Source organism: Brachyistius frenatus, unplaced genomic scaffold, assembly GCF_029030835.1.
Source record: "Brachyistius frenatus isolate BFR_SWC_R1_liver_20210118 unplaced genomic scaffold, ASM2903083v1 Contig_21, whole genome shotgun sequence".
In the NCBI taxonomy this organism is placed as follows: domain Eukaryota; kingdom Metazoa; phylum Chordata; class Actinopteri; family Embiotocidae; genus Brachyistius; species Brachyistius frenatus.
In genome coordinates, this window is record NW_027210620.1 from 3258558 (window position 1) to 3285062 (window position 26505).

The 26505-nt window shown below is 44.3% G+C and overlaps 1 protein-coding gene across 2 annotated transcripts in view; it reads right to left on the reverse strand.

The window, feature by feature from the left end:
* Nucleotides 1-26505, reverse strand: part of gpr158a (G protein-coupled receptor 158a) — a 61313-nt gene that overhangs the window by 19397 nt on the left and 15411 nt on the right. For both annotated transcript variants that reach the window (XM_069696463.1, XM_069696462.1), the window contains exons 3-5: nt 11225-11327; nt 8528-8754; nt 6281-6349 (exon numbers count right to left, since the gene is read on the reverse strand). In XM_069696463.1, the coding sequence (XP_069552564.1) occupies nt 6281-6349; nt 8528-8754; nt 11225-11327 (399 nt within the window). The remainder of the gene's footprint in view (nt 1-6280; nt 6350-8527; nt 8755-11224; nt 11328-26505) is intronic.

A 26505-nucleotide genomic window follows, 5' to 3' on the forward strand; every position in this document is an offset into this window, starting at 1 on the left:
CCAGCTCCACTCAAAAGAACAGACCGTGCTGAATTTCAGCCTTTTGTTAATCACGGTTTCTTTGGAGACTGCTACCAGCTAAAAGGGAGAAAAATGACTTTCGGCCATTTAGTGTCTGTCTCCATCTGAGTAGAGAGGTGCAGCCTCGGGAATCATTCTGTCACAACAAAGCTCTCGAGCTACTTTTAATGTTTTGACATGAAATAGCGGCGACCATCCGGTCCGCCCATGCCCCACTTTTTATTTTTCTGGTCATCATTTTTTGTCTTTTTTTCTAATCTACGAAACACCTTCGGTATGAGAGAGTGGGGAGGGAGCGGCGGAGGGAGGCGGGGTGTTGTAATGCCGATGGATCCATTTTTATATGAAAGCCGACACTCACTGCCACACGGGAAGGGCGGCTTTCTGGAGGGAGGTAATGGTTTTCTTCTCCTCCCGGCTGCTCCCCGAGGTGGGCCGAGTGTAAATTACATCCAGCTTCGGCCTCCGCGCAGTCAAGACCGGAGACGACTGGCGACCCCGCCTCCCACAATTCCCTCACCTCCTCCCTCCCTCACCAGTTAGATCTTGGGAGATATTCCCAGCTTGCCGGGGCGCACGGAGACGTGTCGGAGGGAACAGGCCTGCCGACACGTGCTTTTCCTTTCACCGGTCTGCTCACACCGCTGAAAACAGAAAACCCTCCAGCTGCGGCGGTGCGTCCTTGACTCGGTGGCTGTATGTTTTGGGAGGCTCCTTAAGATTTATTTTTTTTCGCAGAGGGAGGTAAAAAAAAGAAAAGAAAAAAGGGCAAAGCAGAGTGCGAAGGGGGGGCACGTGAATGCACACAGCAACTCTCCAAGATCCACTTAAGTCAGATTGAAAGTGTCGGAGCAGCTTCGGGATGGAAGGCAAGAGAAACGGCTGGCAGACCGTGTTTCATGGCCTGTCAGGTCAGGATACATTATCCCCCGGCCATACTGTTTCTAATTAGCCCCCCGATGTGCTGTGAAGCCCTGCCTGCCATGCACTGCAAAGTCCCCCCCCCCCCACCCCACCCCCCCGCCCCGCCCCCCGAGTCAGGCTGAGGTGGCACCTTGGCCCAGCTTGGCACCGAGACAGTTCTGAGATTGGACAGGTGGAGAGACAGGGACTGAGGGCAATAACACCCAGAAGACCATGTGGTTGGAAAGCCACTAACGTTTTTATTGAATCCTTTACCCTGCTCCCAACAGAGGGATCGGTTTCCCGGCAGAAGAAGGAATTTTAGGCAGCTCCGAATCCATCTTACGTGTCGAAGAAGAAATGACCTGTGTGGAATACGCGCGGTTGTAAACAGTCGACACCTCGGCAACAAGGGTCGTGGGTTGGACGGTTGTGTCGTGAAAAGCCTCCGACCTCGACGGTGCCGTTCACGTCCTGCTTCCCACCGGCAGCTGAACTCAGTTTCATAACCACGTTTCCTCGCCCTCAACCACGTGGTTTCACTCGCGTCGACAGAAACCAAAACCGACGTTGACAAATGACCTTGTGCGAGAAAATCGGTAAAAGTAAATAAATATTAGGGCGAATCTTTTAACTGCTGTTAACGTGAATATTAGAAGCTGCGTGCATTGACAAACCAAGACAAACACTTGGTTTCACGGATTATCCAGTCAAGCGCGACGGTACTCCGCAGTTACGTTCGTGACTACTATTTATTTACTTTGTTCCTGTGCACCCGTTTCATTTCAGCTCAGTCTGAGATTCAAACCTGCTTCGTCGCACGTCTTGCACATTTTTTGCAATATTTTGACTTAAATTTCAGTTGTTTCCACTCGAGTTTTTTTTTTTTTAAATGCAAATTGAAAATAGGCCCAAAAACAGATGGATAGAAATGTGGATAGAAAATAAATGTATTATTTTCATAGCATCGCAAAACCTGTTAGCTGGGAGTCCTGCCAGCAGTTGGCGTTGGTTTCTTTGAACCATAACCAAGTCATTTTAACTAAATCATGAGTGTAGCAGGTGGTGGTTACAAAAAACAAAAAAAAAAAAAAAACAGTTATATGAAATTATAGTTGTCATGTCAGTTTTGGAAAGTAGAAACAATATTTCCCTGCCGATAGATGCATCAGATCAGCAAACACGGGTCATTTATAGAGGCCCTAACAGGCCATGCAATTTGTAGTTTTAGATTTTGTAGGAGGGCTCGTGATGTACCAGCAGTTCGGTGTAAATCAAATGTAACATCAGTGAGACCCGTGCTCTACTATTGCTCTAGATTTAGACCACTCGCTCAAACTAAGACTTGTACTGCATTTTTCACTCTTATATGACCGTTATATCCAATTGATATAACACGAAATTTAGTTTGAAATACAAACAAAGAAGATCTGGGCAGTTAACATGACCAGCGACATCATCAGAGAAGCCGAAGCAACTCGTCGTTCAATCAGAGGAAAATCGGATCTTTTATGCTCGGCACAAAAGGCGTCATCCAAATTTAAAATAGTCGATGGCACATTATCACATTTACATACGCGTTAACATTCATGAGTGCGCAAGCAGCAGAGCAGGAGGCGTGACACGTTCCACAGGGGAGAGTGTGCGGGAGGAGGGCGACAGCGCGGCGAGCGTCTCTGGTGCTCGGCACAGATGGGCTGGGAAAAGTCTCGTATGATGCGCTTCACGTGCGGTTAAAGTAACCTGGGCGTTTTCTGGCTCCCTGCACTCACTTGGATTGTTTAAACATCCTGTAAATGACAACCTCGGTTTTTCCTTAAAGCCGAAGCGGTATTAGAGGTTAATCAGGATTCGGTGGGATGAGATCTCTGATGTGGTTTGTATCTTTATGATTGTTTTGCGACAGCTAAATTAAAGGAAGTACTGATTAAACGAACTGCACGGGAGGCTTTAAACTATTCCAATCTATGCGTACACATCGGCGACTCTTCAAGCTGCAGTGTCGTAAAGGTGAATTAAAAGAAGACACGGCTTCATGTTTCCTAGTGAGTGTGCAGCTTCGCTCTCTTAGGTTAGATATTCTAGGTCTCTGGAAGACTACGACGGGGATGAACATCACTAATCCACAAGATATCTCCTCATTTGGGGGTTTTGATTGATGGCGGTGTCAAGGTTAAAATGTTGAGCTGAAGTCTGATGGACTTGAAGGCCAGAGACCACGACTGACATCGCTTCTCCCTCGCGTGGAAGTATCTGCATTTATTACGTTAACTCAATGCACTTGACGGATGTCACTTGTCTAACTATGAGGGACGGTTAAGTACGACTCAATAATCGCTGGGAACTATTCAACTAATAGTCGAAGAATAACAGTTGCTCTCGCCTGACTGTTGATAGCTGCGGTAGACTAATAAGCGAATAAACTGTCCGAGTTTGCTACGATAAGTGAAATCGTGTTTACTCGATCGGCTATTTTGCATCTCTGTCGTTATAGTCAAAGCGCCTATCGGCGATCCAGTGTCTCGTCTGGATGTACGCCCGGTTTGATCGTAGGAGCCGGTGGTAACTCTCCTCCTCCCTCATCTCCACGGCCAGACGGAAATAGTGGGCTTTGGCACTGAGATAATCCCCCACCCCCCCCGTTCCTCCATCCTCCCCCTTTTCATTTCCAAGCCGGGGGGGGGGGGGGGGGGGGGGAACTGAAGTTGTTGCATGTGATACACTCAGGAGAAGAAAAAAAATGCATTACTCCACAAAGCAGAACGCCATGGGAACAGGATGAGGTGTAGCTCCTGCCGCTTCAATAACAGTGGAATTATTTAAAATAGAAGCAGCAGCAGCAGCAGCGGCGGTGGAATATTTCTGAATCTATATTTAGATTGGGAGTGATGCGTCTCACCCTCGCAGCCTTGTGGGGAGAGACATGGAAATGCATCAGGGTGGAGATCAATCTGGCGTAGCTGCGCCGTGCCATCAAAGCAAGAGCAGTCGCGGTGAACGTTTCAGCGTGACAGAAAAGAAGCTGAATTTTAGTTCTACGTTTATTTCACAAGAATATTTCAAAACCAAGCGAAATTATTAAATCTCCAAATGAGGCAGGATTTATAGAGTAGAAGCTGCGAAGTCACGGTTCCCTTGTGCAACCTTTTCACAAGCCGTCTATTTTTAGCATCCTCCGCCATCACCAGCACCAGCTGGATACAGGAATACCATCCGCCGTCCACTCGTTCACCAACCAATAACCTGACTCACTTTTCACTCGGGCAGATTTGCAAACCTTATTACTTTCCAGGACCTTGTCGCAGCAAATTGCATTGATTAGCCGGCTCTAAATCAGTTGGTCTTAATTACATTTACCTTGTATTGCTTGGCTAAGCATATAGCTCTGCATGATTGCAACTAAATTGCAATTAGCCGATGCCCCGAGTTCCCCGAGAGGAAGACATAACGGTGGTTTCATGTAAATCGATGGCAATGCAGTGGTTTGGACGGAGTCTAATCATCAGCAAAAATAATGAGGTGCTACAGAAGCTGGCGAACAATGTCACTGTTCAACGTGGATTGATTTTCACCGGCTCAGGTTACGTATCACTGTCACACTTTATATTTCTGATAATAGATATTATACGATAGAGTTGGGCTTACGAGTGTTTTTATTCCATTCGTTGTATCCGGTCGAAGGAATCAGAAATTATTACCAAAAATCAAAGATGGCTTCTTTTATTGATTTCTTCTCCTATATTAACATCCACGATATTACTTTGATACCTTTCTTGCCTACAGGACACGATCACAACTTTAAAAAGACTGAGTATGAAAACTTTTCTGACCATAAGTATGTAAGTGGGTAAGTAAGTATTTTGTATATCACCTTTCACACATATAAAATTACAAAGTGCTTCACAATAATAAAACAGCCCACAAACAGCATGATTTTGAACATTTAAAAATCCCTGTTAAAATCACAATAACAACAAACAAGCGAGGACACTAGTGCAGAGATAAGCCAGTAAGAGGATAATAAATAAAATGTAGAATAGTCTGTTTTGATTAAGAAGATTCTCGTCTTTTCGGTCATTGTCATTTTATTACCTTTAAGTCTGGCAGTACAAGTCCTTAAAATATTTGTCTAAATTAATTTAATGATAAAAAAAGTAACACGGCTGCAAATAACCATAATTCCAATTATCAATAATGTCATGATTATTTCCTAAATTAATTATTTGTTAAATTTTTTTTTTTTAAATCCCATTACAAATTTCCAAAGCGTAAGTTGATGTGTTCGGTCTCTCTTTCAGATGATTAAAGTTAAAAATCCAGATCTTTCTATTTGTATTCGCATTAAAATTGTCATTTGTGAGAAGCTGGAAGATACAGACGCCGACATTCCAGCTTGAAAAATAACAAACGACTAATTGATTCATTGATTAACTGATCCACCGCCGACCATCAAAAGGAGTGAGTGTTAAATAGTTAATGGCCGGGTGTGGCTGGCATAGCCGAGGCTCATGAATGAAATCATGAATTTAAAAATAAATGCACATGTTGAATTAAAGAGGCCGCTGTTTGATTCCATTGAGAAATTAAAAGAAAAAGTCCCCAAATGTAAAAAGTCAAACGGCATTTTAGTTTATTCTGTGTGTGCCGGTCTGAATGAGCGCGAGTGGCCGGTCAACAGATGGTGGTGTTGACGGGCTGCTGGGTTCATTGGCCGGCTCTGCGTACAGTTAGCAGGGGGTCACCAACAAGCCCTGGGGTGTTTGTCTCTGCCAGTCCCGTTTTATCACACACACACACACACACACACACACACACACACACACACACACACACACACACACACACACACACATACGCACACACGCAGTTGGGCTGTAAAAACCCTGCTTATCACAGCTCCAATCAGCTGTCAAAAACAACAACAACAAAAAAGAATAACCTACCTGAACGGTATGATTTATAGACTGAGGTTCGTACTATCCGACAAGTAAAACAATCCCGCTCGGTGCCGCCGCCGCGGATACGAAACTTTGTTCTGAAGCTCTGATTCGGTTTTAGATGAATGAGCGACAGCGCGAACGGAAGGTCAAACCGAATGCCAACTTTCAGTCAAGGAGAACATTTTTTGTTTTGTTTTCAGCTCAAAGGAGCATGGCATGAAGGTTATCAGCAAACACGTCAAAAAAAAAAAAAATAACAAAGAAATAAAAGAAACGAACGTGCAAAAAGGATGCGAGCCTTCATGTGAGTGAACACACACACACACACGCACGCACACACACACACACACACACACACACGCACACACACGCACACATGCACACAAACACAAACGTGGCAGGTGTCTCAGACTTACCGGGAAGTAGAGAAGCAGAGCTCCGCAGAGGATGGCCTCGAGCAGGACGAGACCTGATGCTCGGATACTCTGCCAAGACAGAAATACACACCAATTAATAATCTTCTCATTTCTAAGTCAAATGAGTGTTGTTGTTGTTGTTTTTTAGCCACTTACGGGCATCAAAACAAGCTCCAACACAACACTGACATACAATCAGAGTGTTTATTTGGAGCTGTTCTTCTTGGGATCCTGTTGAATTTAAAATCAAGAAACTCACTCCTCTTTCAGCTCTGCTCTTGTGTTTGCCACCTTCGAAGGAAAATATTTGCGCCTCTCGGAGTTAAATTCTCTTCTGCATCTGCTGGCTAACTTTGCCTTTTTTTTTTTTATTTTGGGGAGGAAGCCTACAGTGGGTTTATTTGAGCTTTTCCAGTGAAAGCAGCTTCCTGCCGCTGCTGGAAACAATCAATCCCGACGAGGGCGGCGGGATTAAATCAAAGCCGCTGACGCCAGAAGCTGCAAAAACCCAAAACAATGTGCTGAAAGAGGCTAAAACGTAAAGCTAAGAGTAACTGCAGGATAATTCTCTGTGGGTTTGTCACCGCAAAAGACTCCAACTAAATTACAAAGCTGCCTTTGCGGGAGTCAATAGTGATCCTTTCATTTTCATGAGTATGTGTTATTATCATTCAGAAAAAACAAAGTGACATGTCTAGTTTTACTGCATATTGCGTACATTTTTGTCACCTTTTTAAAAAAATAAAAAAAAAAAAAAAATCTTATAAAACAAGATCATTTATGTTCTTGGTCTGCAGAAATGTAAAAATGATGTTCTTCTCTTCTGTTAAATGTGTTTACTGGCGAAAACTCTGAAAACACCGGTCACATTGCAGGTTCAAACAAGTTCAAAACAGCAGGATATTGTAATATTTCAGGCACACTTCAAGTGGGGCTTTCTTCTTTGTTGGTTGAGAGAGAACAAAGCGTAGTGAAAGCTCCTCCCTCGAGGACTTTTAATAGAAGAGTCGGCCATTTGAGACGCTTTCTGTGCACCTCTTGTGCAAGACATTTAGCAACATATCGTCCTCTAACTGACAAGACGCTTGAGGGCGCTTTCAAAGAGAATAAGACAGCTGTGCCACCCATTTTTAAAAATACATACAAAAGAAAACAGAAGCTCTGTCTCTTTACGCCAGATGACTGATGTTTATCTCGTTTCAAATCAAACAAATCTGAAACCCAAAACGGACTCATTTGCTTTGCGAAAATGAGCCATTTTTAATTCTACAGAAAGTCTGTGAAGAAGCTGGAAAATGAACTAGATCAACGCAGAAGACACGAGTGGTTCTTTAAATTAGCTCATCTGCTTCATTGGTGAGAGTGATCTCTTTACTATAATAGCAGAGCGCTCAGGTAGATATTCAGAAATGCGTGTCTAATGCTTACAACAAAGCCATTAACTAAGGCAATTAAACAATAGACAAAAACAGGACGTTTCGGAGGATTTCACACGTTCGCTCCAAAGTTGACTTATTTTTTATTTTTCAATACTTCGAAGCTGCCTGAACGCAGAATAATACGTGTGTAGAAGTATTCGAAACACACTCCTTGACCCTAGATTGTTAGCACCGTATTACACTGACGCATCTATAAAGACTTGATACCTGACCATTGATGTACGTACAATCTTTTTCTTACTTTGTGTTTTGTATTCATGGAGTCATGCTTTCACAGTGCACCTTTCAAGGTAATGCGGCGAATATATTCCTCTGTAAAATCATCCAATTAGACGACAGTGACATCGTCAGCCAGGTGTCAACATTTTACATTTCTCCCTGCCGCATTTCACAATAAAAAAAAATATATTAGACCTGATTAATGTACATATACAGCATAATATGAATGAAATACAAGGTCTCAACTGTGAAAGAAAGAGGCGATCAGCTATGATGTATAAATCAGAGTGCACAAGCTTTTGTGCTGCCGTTCGCGAACACCGGTCGCTGTCCAAGGTGCTGATTTGGAGTTGATCTAAAGTGTCTGAGGCGTTTGAAAATGATTTCAAAGCTTTATTGTGACCACCAACATATGGATATTACTGGTTTATTCATCCGAAGGGCTTTTGATGACCATATGTCCCAGAAAACATCAAACACCTGGCGGATGTCATGTTGTAATTGTGAAATAAATTAGTGTCGTTCTCTCTTCTCCACCGTTGAGTTTCCAAACACGCACTATAACACATCAGTACGTCGTGATGCCCACCTTACTCCTGCGAAAGTGGTATATGAGCACCATGCTGATGAAGACGATCAGCATGCAGAGGCACTGGAAGGAGACCACGGCCATGCGAAGAGCGCCGTCCTCTCTCGCCACGCAGGGGGTGTCGTCTTTACAGTAGGCGCAGCCCTGCTGGCACGGCAGGCAGTCGCTGGCGGACCCCTCGTCTGCGTTGGGACCGCTGTCCGCTGCTTTTCCCTTTTTCCCCATCCCTGTCAAAGACGAGTAAAAAATTTTTTTTTAAAAGTGTTGACGAGTGAAAAAAACCCAGTTCCAAACGTTCAAGTATCAGGAGGAAGAAACACACCCGGTTGTTTTCCTGTCATTTGGCTGATCAGTATCACATTTGGACAAGCAGGTTTTTGTCTTTCCGTTTTCTTCGTTTTACATTTTGTCCATAATATTTCACGATGTAAAAGAGGACAGAAGCACACTGCGTCGCAGCAATGATCATTTTTAAGTTTCCTAGTTATTGAATTTTCCAGTGGATCTGCTGAGATGAAGTCCTTTTATTGGCAGAGCGAAGTGTCCCGAGTACATACCTACGCTCGTCCCTCTCTGACCTTACAGGGAGTCATCGACGTTGTGCCAACGTGAGAAAGATGGATCTATATGTGTGAACATGAAAAGTCAACACTGCTGCACCTTGTTCAGTCGCTGGCATATCATACGAGGCTGATGACTGCGGCCCCCTGGTAGAAAGCACACAGAGACATCGCCAGCGCTTTGTTATCTAATCTTGGCAAGGACCGGGACGATTGGCGAGTCCGTGCTTTTTTTTTTTTCTTTTTTTTTGTCGAAGCTTGGCTCGAGACCTGGCCGCGGAATTGCCACTCGAGGTCGAGGTACAAACCGACCAGTATGACTGCTTTCTGCAGACCAAAAAACTGAAAGAGCACACAGGGCGGCAGAGCGAGCGCTAAAAAAGAAACTAAACTAAGGTAAGAACCAAACAAACCCAGGGGGACAACAAAAAGCAAGTGGACTTGTTATTGGTTCGCGTAGAAATCCCTTGAGAGATGCCCATATGGTTGGACAGATAACGCATTTTGGACTTAAAGAGCTTTTATAGGGGCTTTATAGAAAACATCCATTGTCTCAGAGATTTGCAGGGATTTCGCCTTTAAAAAGAAACTGGCCTATTTTTCAAAGCTATGACTCTGCACATCATTGATCCCTTCAAAAAGGACTACTTATCTCCGTAGCAATGAGTCATATTCCTTTAGCTCATTTCTTATTGGTTTGTTGCTGCTACATTTGCGTGGCACGTAGAGGGAGCTCGGCTACGGGAACTTCTCTCCCGTATTTATATGCAAGATCCACAGTGGAAGATCACTGTGAGACAAAAGGAAAGTGAGCTGCGCAGGCTTCCTCTGCAAAGGAGTGTCAAGGATGTCCCCTTGTGGATTAACAGGCTTGTTATTGGCCCCATGGTGGGCCAGACTGCAGCACTACGCCTCGCTAACAGGCTTGCCTTTCCTCTCTATTGTTGTGTTCTCAAACACACACACGCGCGCGCACACACACACACACACACACACACACACACACACACACACACACACACACACACACACACGCGCGCGAACACGCGAGTTTGTGTGCAAGCACAGCACAAGCAGGCAGAAGCAGACAGCACGGTTATGAAGCTTTCTCTCTTTTTTACTTTTCTGTGCACGAAGGAAGGAGTTAGGAGTTAAAAAAAAAAAAATGGGTGCAATAAAATGGTGCAAAGACTGAGGGAAGGAAAAGGAAGGAAGGAAGGAAGGGAGGAAGGAAGGAGGGAGGGAGGGGGAAAAAAATGGATGGAGAAAGGTGGTAAAATTGAGACGGGCAGAGGAACACCGCTGCATGAGGTTCGAGTGGGTTGAAATTAAAAGTATGGCAGAGAAAGTGATGGAGGGCAGGTGAGCTCCACCGGGGTTCTGTGTCTGCAAAAGCCTTTCTTTTTTTTAAATTAACTCGCAGCAGACGGAGTAAACTGGAGAAAGTAACTACCATTAAAAAGATATTCCCCCATCTCAAACCAGATTAGCCTCTCCAGGTACCGGGGGCCGCTTCAATTTTCCGACAGGGCGGACACGATTCTTCCAAATACGTTTCTAAACCATATCTGACTCATGGTTTTATTTTTAGCTCCAAAATTCACTTAACCCCTTTTTTTTTTTTTTAACTCCTATTTTATGCTTAATTAACTATATTCACCAAAATGTAATGGTGGAAGTTGCATACCAAAACAAAACAGGTGGGGATTGACTCAATTTTGAAGTCAGCCTCAAGTGGCCATTCAAGGAACTGCCGCTTGATTACCCGCCTGCTAACGTGCTAAATTATCAGCTTCTAGATGCTGACGACGAGGAGTCTTTTGGCACCTGTTTCTGGCAGTTGCCCAGCGGCGTTCCTCAAACTTAACCACTCGAACGCCGAAGCATAGCGGACACACGACTTCCCGTGTCGTAATCGCGAGGTCAATTTCAAGGATTCCCAAAAATGGACATTTAAGCTGGTTCTGACTGGGCCCCTTTAAAAAAGTTTTTAAAGATGTCATGTGACAGGACGACGTTTCCAATTCGGCTTTCGGGCTCGCGGAAACTTGTGCTGACTTAATCACGTGTCGAACACCTTCGCCAAGAAAACACACTCCTCTGGGAGTCTTCCGGTGATCGATTTGTCGTGACTTACTTGTGAAGCCGCTGACGGCCACCCTGTCGGGATGGTAGAATCCTTTCTTGCAGTGGCACGTGTACTTGTCCAGGACAAATCCTTGACCGCGGGTCGGCAAACACTGCGAAGAGAAGAACACGTAGACGTCAGTCCACACGGAGGGTAAATGTTCTGATGAGGCGCCAACGTAAAAAGCAATTAAAATATGTCATTGCAAAACCAAAAAGTCAAGTCTGCAGATGATGTTCAGTAAATGGGCCGTGCGGATCAAACGTCTAAGCGGGAGGGACATCGGTCTAATTATTTAAGTTGTGAGATTCCCCTCTCTATCTGACTGTGCCTTCTCCCTGCTCAATATTAAATTAGTGAAGCGTCCTCCGTTTGATTGAAAAGTCTGATAGGAAACAGACTGAGGGCTGCTGAGAAAAACACGAGGGGCGTCAGGGGGCATTCTTGGCAGACTTTGTGTGCTGTTTGCCAAATTACAAGATATAATTAATAGCTAAATTAAGACCAGACTTATTTGCCTGATTAGAGGAGAAGCATTAATTCCATTTCTTGTGGGAACGAGATTCCATCTCCTCTTCTGTACGAGCACGTTCGGGTCACCGACATAAGCCTCCATTTCTTCCTCACTTTTTTGCCCCCCCCCCCCCAACAATAACAATAACTCTTATTTTCACACAACGCGAACGTGTCTTTTCTTAGCCGAGATGATAATGCCTTACGAGTCCCAGGAAACGACGAAGGGATGGAGGCCCCAGAATAGCAACGGGCACTTCAGCTGACACTTGACACGCCGTGAAGTGTTTGTGACCTGACTGAGAGATCTCGAGGCAAGGCCGGTGGTAGCGTCTAAATGAAGGACCAGTCACTGCGATGCTCTTCACAACGGACTGGACTCGGCGCGTCTTAAGAGGCAGCTATTTGTGACTCCCGCTCTCTCAAGGTCCTTGGTGAGGTCTGAATGTTTTGGTTTTTTTTCTTCTCAGTCTGAGAGAGTCGGCCGCACGGTCGGAGCCTTGAGAGGCCGGCCGAGACTCGAAAGCACAAGGTAATTACCGGGTTACTATTCAGCGGACAAGTTCCTCAAATAAATTCCACTGAAGAGACCAAAAGTGTTCGAAGTGGCACTACAGTAATCTGTTGAAGACGCCTTGCCTCTTTTCAGCGGTGACAGCCTCGAAAAAGAGGGCTTTTGATCTTAAAATCGTAAACCTGTGTACGGCACTTTGCCACCGCGGCATCTTGACGGTATATCATACCCGCATGGTCTGATTTCTAGACAGCTTGCTTTGTATTTAACATAATTGTTTACATATTAGCCCCCAGATGTTTTGAACCTATACCACACCGCCACTTATTTTTTTACTGGTCGATAAAAACGTCCCAGACAGCATTCAAAAATTGAATTCATGATGTTTTACTCAAAAAAAAAAAAAAAAAAAAAAACAGACAGAAAAGTTCTGTCGATTCTGGTTTGTGGTTGTACTTCGGACAGCACATTACAAAGCTTCACTTGAAATGAATGAGTTTACATCAACAAATGGGGAAATTTATTTTCGTTTCCATCCTATGGGGGCGTAAACCTCGGGTTAATGTCCAAACTTGGTGAAGTCTTCGTCATTTACTACTATATAACGTACGTTTGGCGCTGAAACTCGCCGCTATCGTCAACGTCTTTCGCACTCAGCCACCGCCATCCGGTTTCCGATTGGTCGAACTGTTCAGAGCGGCCACGCCAACCTTAACGCAAACAGGGACCGAAGCTGTTTGCGACTAGTTTGCCGATCGTTGTGGTGCATTTTAATTTAAAGAGCCTGATGTTCCTCTCGGGAGGTGGTGAAGATCAAACCAGAGCTAAAAAAAAAAAGAAAAGAAGAATACAAAATTGGACTTCAATTCTTCTCGTCTCCAGAAAAATGACTCCAAATGAATGTTTATTTTTGCTAAAATTGTAAATAGGCACATGTCCAGTATCCGACTCCTCCTAAATGGAAGAAAGCAAACCAGCAGGAGTAAAGATTCTCTTTTAATGACTGTTTTTAATGTTTCAATCAATGTTCTTAATTGTTTTAAAATGTCCTTTTCTTTTGCCCTCTGTTTTGATGCTTTTAATGGTTTTATGTGAAGCACTTTGAATTGTCTTGTTGAAATGTGCTCTACAAATAAATTTACCTTGCCTTGCCTAGAGAACAAAATTATAGATAATATAGTGTGTTATTATGAAATTATTACAAAAAAAAGCTTTTTTAGCAGAGTGAAGTACAGAAACAAATTGCAGGATACTTTCTTCGATCTAATGCATTTCACTGTGATTGCACTGCTAGTTTTAACCAGATTCCTTGTTTTAAAATAAATCAAATCTTGGATTTTTCTTGTTTCGGGTCAGATTGTTTTATGGACAGCAACAGAAACAGCACACATTGGTTAACCCAACTTGACCAGTCTGAGATACTTAAATTGAAGAGCCCACTCACTGCTTATAGGAAGCAGTTTGCATTTCAGCAGTTAGTTTAATCTAATGCATCCCGCGGCCACCGAAGCCACCGGATGAATCTGCAGGATAGATGGTGCGCCGGACTGGCGTCTCTCACTTTGATTTAGGCTGCTGAGTTGTGCTCTCCTTCGTCAGAATCCGCCTGGCGTGGCTTTAAATTAGGACTGCGGTGAAAAATGACTCAGGTAACCGATTTCAACTCTGATTCCCCAACAGCCGTCTCCTCGGGACAGCTGGAGCGTGCTGCAGCTACCGCCTGCCACTGTTAATATGCCCACCTCACGGAGACGCCAGGAGAAACAGCCAGAGACAGGTGTGTGTGTGTGTGTGTGTGTTTGTGTGCGTGTGTGTGACTACGCATATTTTCAGTGTGTATGTGTGTGTGTGTGTGTGTGACAGGGAGAGCCAGGAATAGCCCTGGCAGTGCATCCCACTCCTGCCCCGCTGCGGTGACTGATGCAGGCACTTGGACGCGAAGTACGTTGAACGAAGGGGAAGCAGCTACCCGCCATCAGTCCCACGTGAGCTCAGCCAGAGACAAGAGGCATTTCAACAGGCCAGAAAACGCATGGGTTCGGACCCGATTTGTAAAAGGTCGCCACTCAGGCTGAGACACCTTGGACAAATGTCAGGTGCGATGTAAGGTTATATCGAGATTTCTGCTCCAAGATGAAACCCTCTTCATTTCAAAAGCATCGCATCTGTTCGTACATAAGAAAAAAAAAAAACAAGAAATGACATTAAGCAGCAACTTAAAAGGTGCCCCGTTAGTTTCTGACCGCTCGTAACTGCGCTGTGAGCCAAATCCCTGTTTCGGCACGCAGGTGATGTAATGCACATTCCTGCCAGATGTTTTACGCCATGCCGGCGGTCAACGGGTGGCAATCATGCACCAGCGAGAAGCCGAAAAAGTAGACCGCAAGTTTCCCAACAATGATGAATGTGTGGAAGGTTTTGAAGAGGGAAAATAAATTCGGCCAATTTTTTAAGGCCTCACAGATAGACACGGTGACATTGTCTGAAAACCATCGAATGTAACGTGGACCTTTTACGTCCCTTTAGTGTCTGAGATCCCTGGTGTCTGAGTAACGAATCTGAAGTAACAATCAGGGGGATCTTCGCTTTGGTTTTTTTGGTGGCACCTGTGGTGATAAGTGGCGATTGCCGATGTGGTAATTACAGCTTTTGAACTTCCCTTCCAAGAGATCCAAACAGTGTCCCCTGTTCGAACGTCAGTCAGTCGGCGGTTGAAGAGCGAGATTGTAGTGTTAAGCTCCGCCCACCCACCCTCTCTGGGGGAACACCGCTGGGTGGTGGAAAAGGCGCCACTAACTGCTCGTTGAGTTTGAGCTTTCATCAAAGGGCCGCAGACTCAATCACCATTGTTATCTCATTCAGTAACAGATAATAACTTCATTGACATTTACGTCAATGAAAATCTTTGAGATTATTAATTTTAATATAAGAATTTAAACATTTAGTCAGTTGAAAGATCGTCGGCAGTAATTTTTTGCCTCATTTTACCATTATATCTTCGAGCAAAATGCCAAAGTGACATTGGTTGAAATGTTTGTTGTTGTTTGTTCTTTTCCCCTATTTTGATGATATATTTTTCACTATGTTTTGTAATGTGACTAAACAATGTATTAATTATTACAAGAAATAATACGCAGATTATTCAATAACGAAAAGATGAAGTTACATTTTTAAAATCAATATACTAGTGTAAATAACATGCGTAAAATACTGTCATATTCTGTAGCATTATATTATGATAAAAAAAATTACAGCTATTTTCTTTCTGCTTATAAAACATGCTGTTATAATATTTCAAATCAAGCACACACAAGCAATGACCTACTTCTATATGCATGACATCTGCCATTAATTATAGCTGAAGTTCTGTTGACAGAAAGCAACTCAAGCTGACATGTTGTTCTTTCTCTAATAAGCTGAAGGCACTAAACTGCGTTGGCAGAGAGCAGAAGTCACTCGAAATTGCCGACAATTCATTCGGTCTAAAGTAGAAGATTAAAAAAAAAATATTGCGTTTGATTGTACAGAAGCTTAAAGAATATTAAAGATGTGAATCTATTTCTTCTGCACAAGAGACGATGGCAAATAAAATAAGAAATAGTGTCTGTTACAGTTCTGTCACCAGCATGACCTGCAGAGATCAGTAAACACGATCCACCTCATTTATTCTTTATGACAGTCACGTGTGAGAGAGACACCCGGAGCTCGTACTGTATGCCTCCAGCACCCGCGGGTTCCCCCCACCAGCACTGCTCATTCTTGCTTACATCCCAGCTGTGGCAGCTGTCAATCCCGCACACTTTGACATGCTAATTGCCATGGTGACATGTGTGTGACCGCGAGCGAGGGCCTTTTTAATCGGAGTGCGTCACGCTGTGAGGCCACCGCGGTCCGCCTGCAACAGAGCACTCAGAACGGGCCGTAGGAAATAGAAAGAGACGCGGTTTTTTGGTGGTTTGTGTGATATTTCTTACTTTAGTTGTTGTTTCTAACATGACAGATTTGAACCATTAATGTATTTTAATATCTTGGCTTCATCAGTTTGGGATCTACAGCATCTGCTGGGGTGGTGGCGCCATCTTGTTAGTTTCCAAGCGGTTTGGAGCCAGAAGTGACCATATTTGTACGAGCTGTGGGGGGAGCGAGGGGATCTGACTAATTGGAAACCCGCCGATACTAAGTCCCGCCTACCAATAACTGTAACCTGACTGCGCCGCTGGCCTGTCAATCAAACAGACACACCTCCAAGAACAAGTTTTTTTTTTTTTTTAATCTTATTTTCTAATTAATGACGGGATTATTTTCAGATGGACCCCCAGAAAATGAATAATAATCTCTGGGTGGAATTTTTTTTAAAGGAATATAATGAAAATAATGTTCAATGCCTGAGCCAGACACGTTTTGAAACTGAGCTAAATTTAAGGTGTGGTTTGTGCATGACTGTTCACTCCTTCTATATATATATGTATACACACTTTCTCCAGACATCAAACACAGCCGTTCTCCTCCATCACCTCTCCGTGGCATGAAGCGGGGGAATAAACCCAACTCCAAGCACTAATTGATGCGGAGGCCAGGCATCTTCCACCTGACCAGGAAAGCAGGAACTATTTTAATTCTGCTGGCTAATTAGCGCCTGCCGAGGCCTCTTCCTCTCTTTGAAATAAGCCCACGCTCTTCCGGTCCAGCGTAGTGCCTAATCAACCGCTAATAGGCCTCTGTAGATATTTGTAATGATCCTACAGAGTGCAACATAAACCCTGAGGAAAGCTTATCATCCTATAATTACAGATTGAACTATAGCATACACAGAGAGGAGGTTAGAAGGAGGAGGAGGAAGAGGAAAAGGAAGAGGAAGAGGAAGAGGAAGGCAATTTATCCTGCACATACAGAACAGAGTCTGTTTGCATGCAGCCTGTTGTAAATCACCAGCTCAAGATTTGTATGAAGGCACGAGGGAAATTAGAAGATGCAGGAAGTTTGTGTTTGTTTTGAAGGGGGGGAAAAAAACAAAAACAAAAAAAAACAACACGAGTTGTACATGGTCTGTTAAACACTGGAACATCCTGCTGAAATTCAGCTCACGACTCTGAGCCTAATGAGATCCTTACAATGAAATAAATGCACGCACGTGTTCGTTTATTTTACTAATTAGGATAAAGTGACGGCTCGTGGTGGTGGTGGTGGTGGCGGGGGTGGGGGAGGGGGAGGTATTATTCAGCAAGTGCAAAAAGTTGTATTATAGAGAGAATCACCATGGTGATATCACCGGGGTCGTCTCGCTTTGGGATTGCAAACTGCATATTTTAACAGAAAAGAGTGATCAGTGATTCTGAACTGGAAAGCATGCAATCTAAAAAAAACAACAACCTACCAGGTCTTGACAAAAAGTTGCATTATGAAAAGAGATTATTCTAATTATCCCGGTGGGTTTGAAAAGGGTTGGGCTCTGCGCTGCGGTGGATAAACAAACTGTGGTTTCAGACGTTATTGTGTAGTTTATTATATCGCCTCCAACTCATACGGCATTTAAAGTTGTTCAATATAGATCTTCTATTTTTAACACTAACGTAAGGAATATACTCACAAATATAGTTCCTACTGGACAGTCACACATCCTGCACGTACTGAATACATTAAAAAGAAGGAAAAATCAGTCCTATGTTAAGTAAACGTTCACAGAGCCCTCTGAGTAATTGACCATCATGGAGAACACCACGGGTGCAGTCGGCTTCATGTTTAACGGACCCTCGGAGCGGCAAGGCTGAACGTACAATCGCGATTCCCGTGTTCGTGTGCGTTTGCGTATGAGAGCGAGTGGACGAAACACTGCTGGACGGGCCGCGGCCCGGGCGCTCAGAGGGACAAGCGAGACGGCCAGCCAGGCCTTTAAACGAGGTCAACTGGCGGGAGTTAACCGGGGCAGAGCTGCACGGACGGCGGGGGCCTCGCTTTGGGCGGCGTCCAAAGACCAGAGCCTAAACACCAGCGAGATAAACACTCTGGCCCTGAGGGAGCTCCACGCTGCCATCGGGCCGGGCCGGGCAAACGCATGCAGCTCCTCGGCGCGCGCAACGGACTCTTGCAAGTTCTGCGATTAGATTAGAAACAACAAATGAGCACAATTATGCACAAACGAGGATCATGATCGCTGGAAAAGAGCATCAGGAATAAAAAATAAAAAATAAAAAGCCTTCTGGATACTCCATGGCAGCCTGGTGGGGGCACATATAGGGTCGAAGGTGACGGAGGTCTGGGACCGTCTGCTGCTGTGGCCCACTGCTACCATGACATGAAATCCAGATAACTGATGTAAAGTGGGTGGATGGTTCAAAACCTCTAGTGGGAAAAGCATCTCTGGTAGATGGCAGGTTTCCTCGAGGCAACACAGGCTTGAAAATACCTTCGTAAGACCTAAACTGAAGACTGGTTAACGTCTTCAATCTTTCCATCCGCGTCCGTCACTCTATCTTTGCCGAGTTTTATCCTTTGTAAGCATGCAGCTGTACTTCACTTCCCATCCAATCTCATGGGGCCCTAGACAAATGTTTTACTGCTACATTCGTCTCTTCATCTCGTCCTCCCTGGGCCGACTGTTTGCTTTGCGCCTCGGCTTTGCGGTGTGCTGCCGAGGCTGGGCGAAGAGCGTATGTAAGACTTTGCCCGGTGGGGGGAGGGAGAGGGGGGATGCAAGTGTACTCAAGTCTTCAAAGTGTTTCCATGTAAATTCGGAGTTCCAGCATTATCCACACAGCCAATTAGCGGGACGGCGGTTAGGGAAAGGGACAGCGCTGTTAAAAACCAGAGGTGTCCTGTGATCTGTCGTCCCTCTGTGTTACGGCCATCAGCCCTCTACGTCGATGTGTCCATCTCCAACCCCCCACCCCCCACCCCCCACACACACTCTGAACAGACAGGGCTGCGGGGACACAGAGCATTTTACCTGTGTCCAATGTGGGATGGATTTTTTTGTTCATCAGTGGCCTCATTTAACCTTAGATGACAGTATTACTCAATATTTTTGCATTATTTTGGTTTGAAATGTTGGAAAAGTTGCATTCTTTTCCAAAAATACTGAAACGGGAACTCTACCATGTGTCACGTGGAGACGTACCGCTTATGTGACGAGGCTCCATAAAGCTTCTTTTTTTTTAAGCAGGAAGCTGCACAAAACACTACAAACGGACTTAAGTGGCATCACCTGGGTTTTATTGTGAGAAATGTAGGCGCCAGGTTTTGACACTGAAGAAATATAAAAGGCATTGATGTCTGTAGTTCTGATGATTTGATTTTAAAGTGAAAATCAGACCCCAGCAGCGTAACACACCACAAGGCTAGTTTATCAGAGCGCTCTTTCAACTTATATTCACATGTTTTGAACCAGACTGTGGTGGCATGACGTTGGTAATGCATATTCAATGTTCTAGCACCTACGAGGACTTTAACAAACTGCTTCCAAGACGTTACACTCCATCTGCAGAGCTACAGACGGATCTACATCTGCGTTCATTCCTTAATCTTTCTGTCTCCAGCGAAAAAGATAATCACACTATATTTTTTTTGGTCCTTTTTTTTTTTTTTTTAGGACCTAATATCCTAGCCTCTCTCTACTCCTTTACCACGACGCTGCGTAATTCGCCGGCACAAAAGGATTTGCTCAAATTGAAGGCTGAGTTTAAATCTGTTTGTGCACAGCGGTATTCTGTTTCCTTTTCTGTCACAGACCCTTATCAACTCCGAAGCATAATCACAGCTTTGGTGAGATCACTGTAGATAATTAGCAATTACCCTATTTATAGGCTCCTGAACAAAATCTTAACAGGCAACATAGCAAGGAATGCCATTAATTAGGACGCTTCAAGACGCTTCTCTTCCCCCCAAATTCGCTTCAAGACGCTTCTCTTCCCCCCAAATTGCTGAAATGGGATTTAGCGGGCTGAAAGGGGCCGTGGCCTGGTGTGACACTATTCTTGACACAAGTCCCTTGAGGGATTCCCCCCCCACACACACACACACACCTCCGAACCACAACGCTGCCGTGTATCTAACAACCGGCGTGGGGGTGGGATTCCCAAGATAGTAAAAAAAAAAACTTGCTATTTTTGTCTCACAATGCGCATCGGGGCCCGCAGATGAACCGATAAGCACTTTTGTTGAATGAGTGCAGAGGGAACACTTGGATGGGAAATCTGTCAGAGAAACAAGCAGATAAACGTTACTCACCGTTGCTCAGCTAATGTGTATCACTTTCACACGGGGGCTCTGGGAGGTTTCTGAGTTAACGGCATGTCGAGTGAAAGATGAAGATCCAGTGAAGAATGACATATTTGGATGTGACATACAAGCGCGCTGGACCTGAGGTAACCGGTAACCGTGCCCGGAAGAAGACTCCATAATTCAGCTTTTAGGCTCTGATTTGTACCTCTTTATGTAGTTAGCCTGCATTAAACCTGATTCTTTTTTTTTTTTAATTTTTTTTTTAAAGTAATGTCATAATATAGGCAATATGTCTGGCCGGCAATAATTGCACCATAAAATCTTTCTTAATTTTGGAGTAAAAACCCTCAAAAAAAATTAGGAACTGGATAACAAGACTATTAAATTACACAAATGACACATAAAGTTACATCTAATTGCATGTTTAATTGCTTTCGGTATTGTGTTCTGAGGGCATTTTAGCAGGGGAATAGTAGTACAACCCCAGACTTTCAATTACAGTGTATTTGCCATTTAGAAAAGAAAAGAAAGAAAAAAAAAAAGCCTATTTCTCATCGTCTTGTATTTTTCTCAAATGATTGCTGGTGCAAAAGACAAGTCATTACGGGACAGAATGAGGTCTAAAACCTTCGCATGCGACCGAGGCTTAAAATCCATCTCATTTGTGACCCAACTGATTAAATGAATGTCGGTGTTTCAAAAAATGAATCCCATCAGTTTAACCTGTCATATGTCCTTAAATGCTAAATGAATAAATTAACCAAATTAAGGAAATCACATTGTGTTATCCGAAAGATGTGCCGGCAGCTGTACGTCACAGCCTCGAAATACATGTTCTCCCGCAGATAAAGTGCTCGTTGTCGAAGCTACCGACGCGATTGCGTGGCCATTTGTCAGATCTCTAAGTTATAGGCGAGGCTGCAAGTGAAGATTGCAGGACAAGAAACAATGAGACGTAAATCACACAAACAATGCGTGACGTGAACGGCTTGTGTCGCAGGTCACCGCTGAGGTTCATGCCAATCAGCTGGTTTTCCTTTCTTTCTTTTTTTTTTAAAAATCCAACCACGGGCTCGATCGATGTGAAAGTTCACCGGTACTGGACGAGTAGGACGGATTCTTTTATTCCCTACGGCTGAGTGCATCCGTTCCAACGTGAGGGCCAAAATGTGGGGATCAAAATATGTTTACATATTCACTGTTGGGACAAAAAGTGTAAATCTGTTCAGTAAAATTGTGAGGACTAAAAAAAAAAAATCTGTTTGCGCAAACAAGACTGAAAGGGACTAAATCGTGCACACAGAAAACGTTGCAGGGACAAAAATCTGTTGTCACGGTGTAGATGAAATTAATTAAAAACTCAAATAAATATTTACCCCTTTTCCTTTTGGGTATGAAAGTCAGATTGCACACAGTTACCTCTTGGAGACAAAAAAAAAAAAAAAAAAATCTGATCACAGACATAATTAGGAGACAAAACTCAAATTTGGAGGGAAAAAGGTTAACAAATTCAGATCGGGAAGACAAATATGAACACACTCGTTATTTTTGAATTAAAACAACAAGAAGGTGGCGGGAAAATAATGTTCATACAGTCACGATATAGAGAGAAAGGCAATCGAATCTGGTCGCCACACGGTTTATCATTCATCTTAACACGATGACTTTTGGTGGAAATTGAAATTATGTCGCGTTGCTAAAAGTGTTGAAACTGAGGTCCGGGGCGAGACTGAGGACAACAAGTGCGTACGTAAGGGAGAGAGGCAGAAGGTGGGCGCGGGCACAGCGGGAGGGCAGCAGCAGTTGTTCAACACTGATGGCGTTATTAATTCAGCAGCACAGCGTACACGGGCGGAGAAATCAGCATGTGATTGAGATGACAGCAGGCTGGGCCGGGACGACCTTGTGAAGCAAGGTCAAGATGTAACAGTGAGTCAACAGACACAGCCCGAATATCCACTTCAGCCTCTCGAACGACAGAGGGAGGAAGAGAGAGCACCGCAGCGAGGCATTAAAATAAACCACACATGCAGTTCAGTGTACGAGAAACACAAGTACCAGTCTCCCCTGTGCCCGGTCGGCCGCGGCGACGTGAATGACTGACGCTTCGACTGTCGTATTTCAACTCCAGAAAAGAGTTTGAACTCAACACAGAGTTTTCACTGCATTAATTTTACATGCTGGATTTCTACTACAGACAATATAGACAAAATTCAAAACATCACGATGCTTTTGAGCAAATACCTCCATATTAATATTGAAAAAAATATATTGTAGGGATGCCCATTGGTGCTTTCACAAAATATTTACAACGATACAACGATAAAGTGGGTAAAAGCCAATAACAGAAGAGCTGGAAGAGTTTGACCTATTAAGTCGCTTTACTGTAATGCAGCCTTTAAAACCAGGACAACATTTCACTTATGCCCGCTATCACAATATTACAATATCCAAACTCTAAGACAACATCTTGTCTCATCTCGTATCACGACATCGGTATGCCGTACTTTTCCGCCTCATCCCAAAACACACAATGACAACATTAACTCCTAACCAACACAAGAACATTAAAGCACGTATACATATATATATATATATATATATATATATATATTTGATGGATATTTTGTGATAAAGTGCTGGATAAACTGTAAAGCTGAGCAGGTGACAATGTGAGATAAAAGTCAGGCTATCGCAAACGTTACACTTCAACCTTGGAGCTGGATGTGATAACATGTACCACATGTCACACGGTGACAACTCATTTAATAGCTGTCAGACCACTTCATTCAAAAAGCACAAGTGAGAAACCTCACGAGAGCGCCAAAACCTCCAAAGCCATTACGATGCATCCTCCGGAGACCGTGAAAACCCAATCTCGTAGCTATTGACGTCTCGAGTCCGGACCCAAAGAGGCGGACCGACAGACGGCCGTCCCCGAGAGCCACGCCGGCTAAAAAAGACCAGATCCGGCTCCCGAGCAGCGGCGGCTCGTCTACAGATGCGAAACCGCGATTCTGTTTACAGCAAATGACATTTTAAAAAGAATGTGTTTTTCACACTCTCTGCCTCGTACGTGTCGCCGCAGCTCGACGTTTCATTCTCAGTTAATAAAACGCGGCGTCCCTCGAACACAGGAAACACAGCGCCGAGTCAGGAGTCCTCGTCGGGGGCGGGCGGAGCAATCACTCAGGTTGCGTGTCACCGCCTTTCACGGGCTGCCGTCCCCGAGGGGGCCCCCGCCGCTTGTTCTGAGCAATAAGCTAATTGATTGAAACATTCATCATCATCCGCGGTTCTCCGACGTACGGTGCCCCGAGGGCGGCGAAGTCCCGGACTTTTGAAGAACGGCGGAGCGCGCTGATGGAAGTGCCATTAGTGAGAGATGAGTGGTATAAAAATTAAGATTGTGGTTGATAATCTTTGGGCTTTGTTGTTTTTGCTGTGATTCATGGAGTTTCACAATGATTGGTTTAAGCAAAGAAAATGGGACGTTTGCTCCTGGTCTAAATAAATGCAGTGACCGGTCTGTAGTCGGAGTCCAGAAGATTGATCGCTATATATATTGCTTTTGACAGCAGCATTTTGACAAGCGAGCTCCTGTAAATTGATGGTTATGTATATGAATTCAGAATATTTAACTCGTTCCCAATATCAGAGCACCTTGATCCAAGAATTTGTATAGTCAACTGTCATTTCGCTTGATTTGAATGTAATCTTAGTGATTTGTATTATTTCCAGAGAACTCTTGACAATTTTTTTTTTGTTTCCAGTCTTGTGGATTTTGACGTGAAAAAATAATGTCACAGCACTGGCAGCGTAAATTTCCATTTGTCGCGAGGGGAAAAAAAAAAGACAAAGTGCTCAATTATTCAGAAACAACACAAAGGACTAAAATGTTGAAGCCTATCTGTCTAAAAAAAAAAAAAAAAAAAAAAAAGTGGGGGCTCTGAGAAAATGATGCGTGAATAAAGAATCAAAGAAAACTTTGAACAATCGTTGGATTTCTTTTTTTAAAAATAGCACTGCTTTCAAACAACCGTGGCTTTCTGTCGCTGTTGGGTTACTGCATTTTTCTTGTCAATAGTCTGAGCCTCATTTTGTTTTGCCTTTCGCCTGCTTGCCTGGTGGATCAGTCATCCGTGGCATCTGCCTCCATCTGAGTTTGGGCTGGCTGCATGCTCGGCCGGGCAAACAGCAGCGGCCGGCCGGCCGGCTGGCTGGCAGGCAGGCCGGCTGGAAACAACTGCATTTTGTGAAATTCAATTGCTGGAATGGCCACACTTAAACCGCTGTTAAGACGAAAATGAACAGCAGTCACAGCTGCACGGAAAAAAACAACGACTCAGCGCGCTGTTATGAAGAGCATCCGAGCGAGGAGAAGGAAGGCGAATAACGTAAATAAATGGAAGTGCTCGGTAAATAAGCTGCTCCAACACCCACGAAACACTTCGTTCCCAATAAAAAAAACAAAAATTACTCCAGACGTGGATATTTTAATGGCCCCAAAGAAACCCATTAGACAACAAATTGCTGCACATGCAGAGGGGAATACCCACATGGTAAAAAACCAAAAGCCCCACAAAAAAAAAAAAAAAAAAAAAAAGTCAATAAAACAAAATGAATGCCAGTTTGCAAATACAGGGCTTCCCTCCCTCCCTGTGCCGTTTTTATCTAATTACCACACACAGGCAGCTCGGCGAGACTCGATTACACCGCAGTCGTGCTTTTCTATTCATAGCTGCAGAGACATCCGCCTCCCATATCAGCCTCTGGTCGGGCACTTTAAGAACCGGGGGAAGGAAGGAAGGAAGGGAGGGAGGAAGGAAGGAAGGAAGGAAGGAAGGAAGGAAGGAAGGAAGGAAGGAAGGAAGGAAGGAAGAAGAGAGGGAGGAAGGGAGGAAAGAAGGAAGGAAGGAAGGAAGGAGGGAGAGAGGGAGGGAGGGAGGGAAGGAGGGAGGGGGGAAAGGAAAGAAGGAGGGAGGTAGGGAGGGAGGGAGGGAGGGAGGGAGGGAGGAAGGAGGGAGGGGAGAAGGAAGGAAGGAGGGAGGGAGGGGGAAAAGAAGGAAGGAGGGAGGGAAGGAAGGAAGGAAGGAAGGAAGGAAGGACGTCAGCTGTAAACAGATATAAAGACGGCTCAGCTGTACTTGCACCAAATCTGCGTCTCAATTCACGAAACACGATGCGAACTCTTGGGATTTACGAGAGAAAAGGGAAGGAGGCTTAAAATCACCGCTGATGTTGCTCGACACGCTTCCACGCGCCGCAATCCGTGTTGTTTATTGAGCAGCGACGACACTTCCTGCGTGATAAAGCTGTCACGAAAGACGCTCAGCTGCGAGCGAGAGCGTTTGTGCGTCCCGACGACGCTTCCTGGCGGCGAGCACACGGAGATCATCACTGTGCAAACCCAGCTAAAATCCATACCATTAACGATGCAGTTCCCTCCTTGCAGTCACCCGGCACACACACACACAAACACACACACACACACACACACATGAACACACACACACACACGCATACACACAGGCACTATGTCAAATGTCTCTGGCATTGACTGTCCACGAAGAGGTTGGAAGTACTCAAACAAAGAGAGTTATTAATTATTCAGAGGCTCGCTGCAATCCATTACATCACATGCATTATGAAGCAGTCTGATCTACGCGCTCCTCTCCCGGATCTATCGGCTGATATCGCTGATGTGAAGTATGTTTTATTTCCAGGAGGACGTCTGTTAAAGGCTGAACAATCAATATCTTTACATTAACAATCAGTTATAAAATAGTCCTCGTATTGACAAACCCATCGATCTACGGAGCATCTTTCAGCTCATCATTTGGTTTTTCCCACCCTTTTTGGGGTTTTTTTTTGTTTAATTGTTGTTGTTTTTTTAGTGACAACACAACAAAACAAAACAAAAAAAAAAGCATCGTTACACGACCTGCTCGGCACCAAACAGCCGGCACACACAACGTCAGCTCGCCAAATATTTCCTTTCAGGAGTTTTGGTTGAGACCAAAACGAGCCGAAGAAAGCGAATATT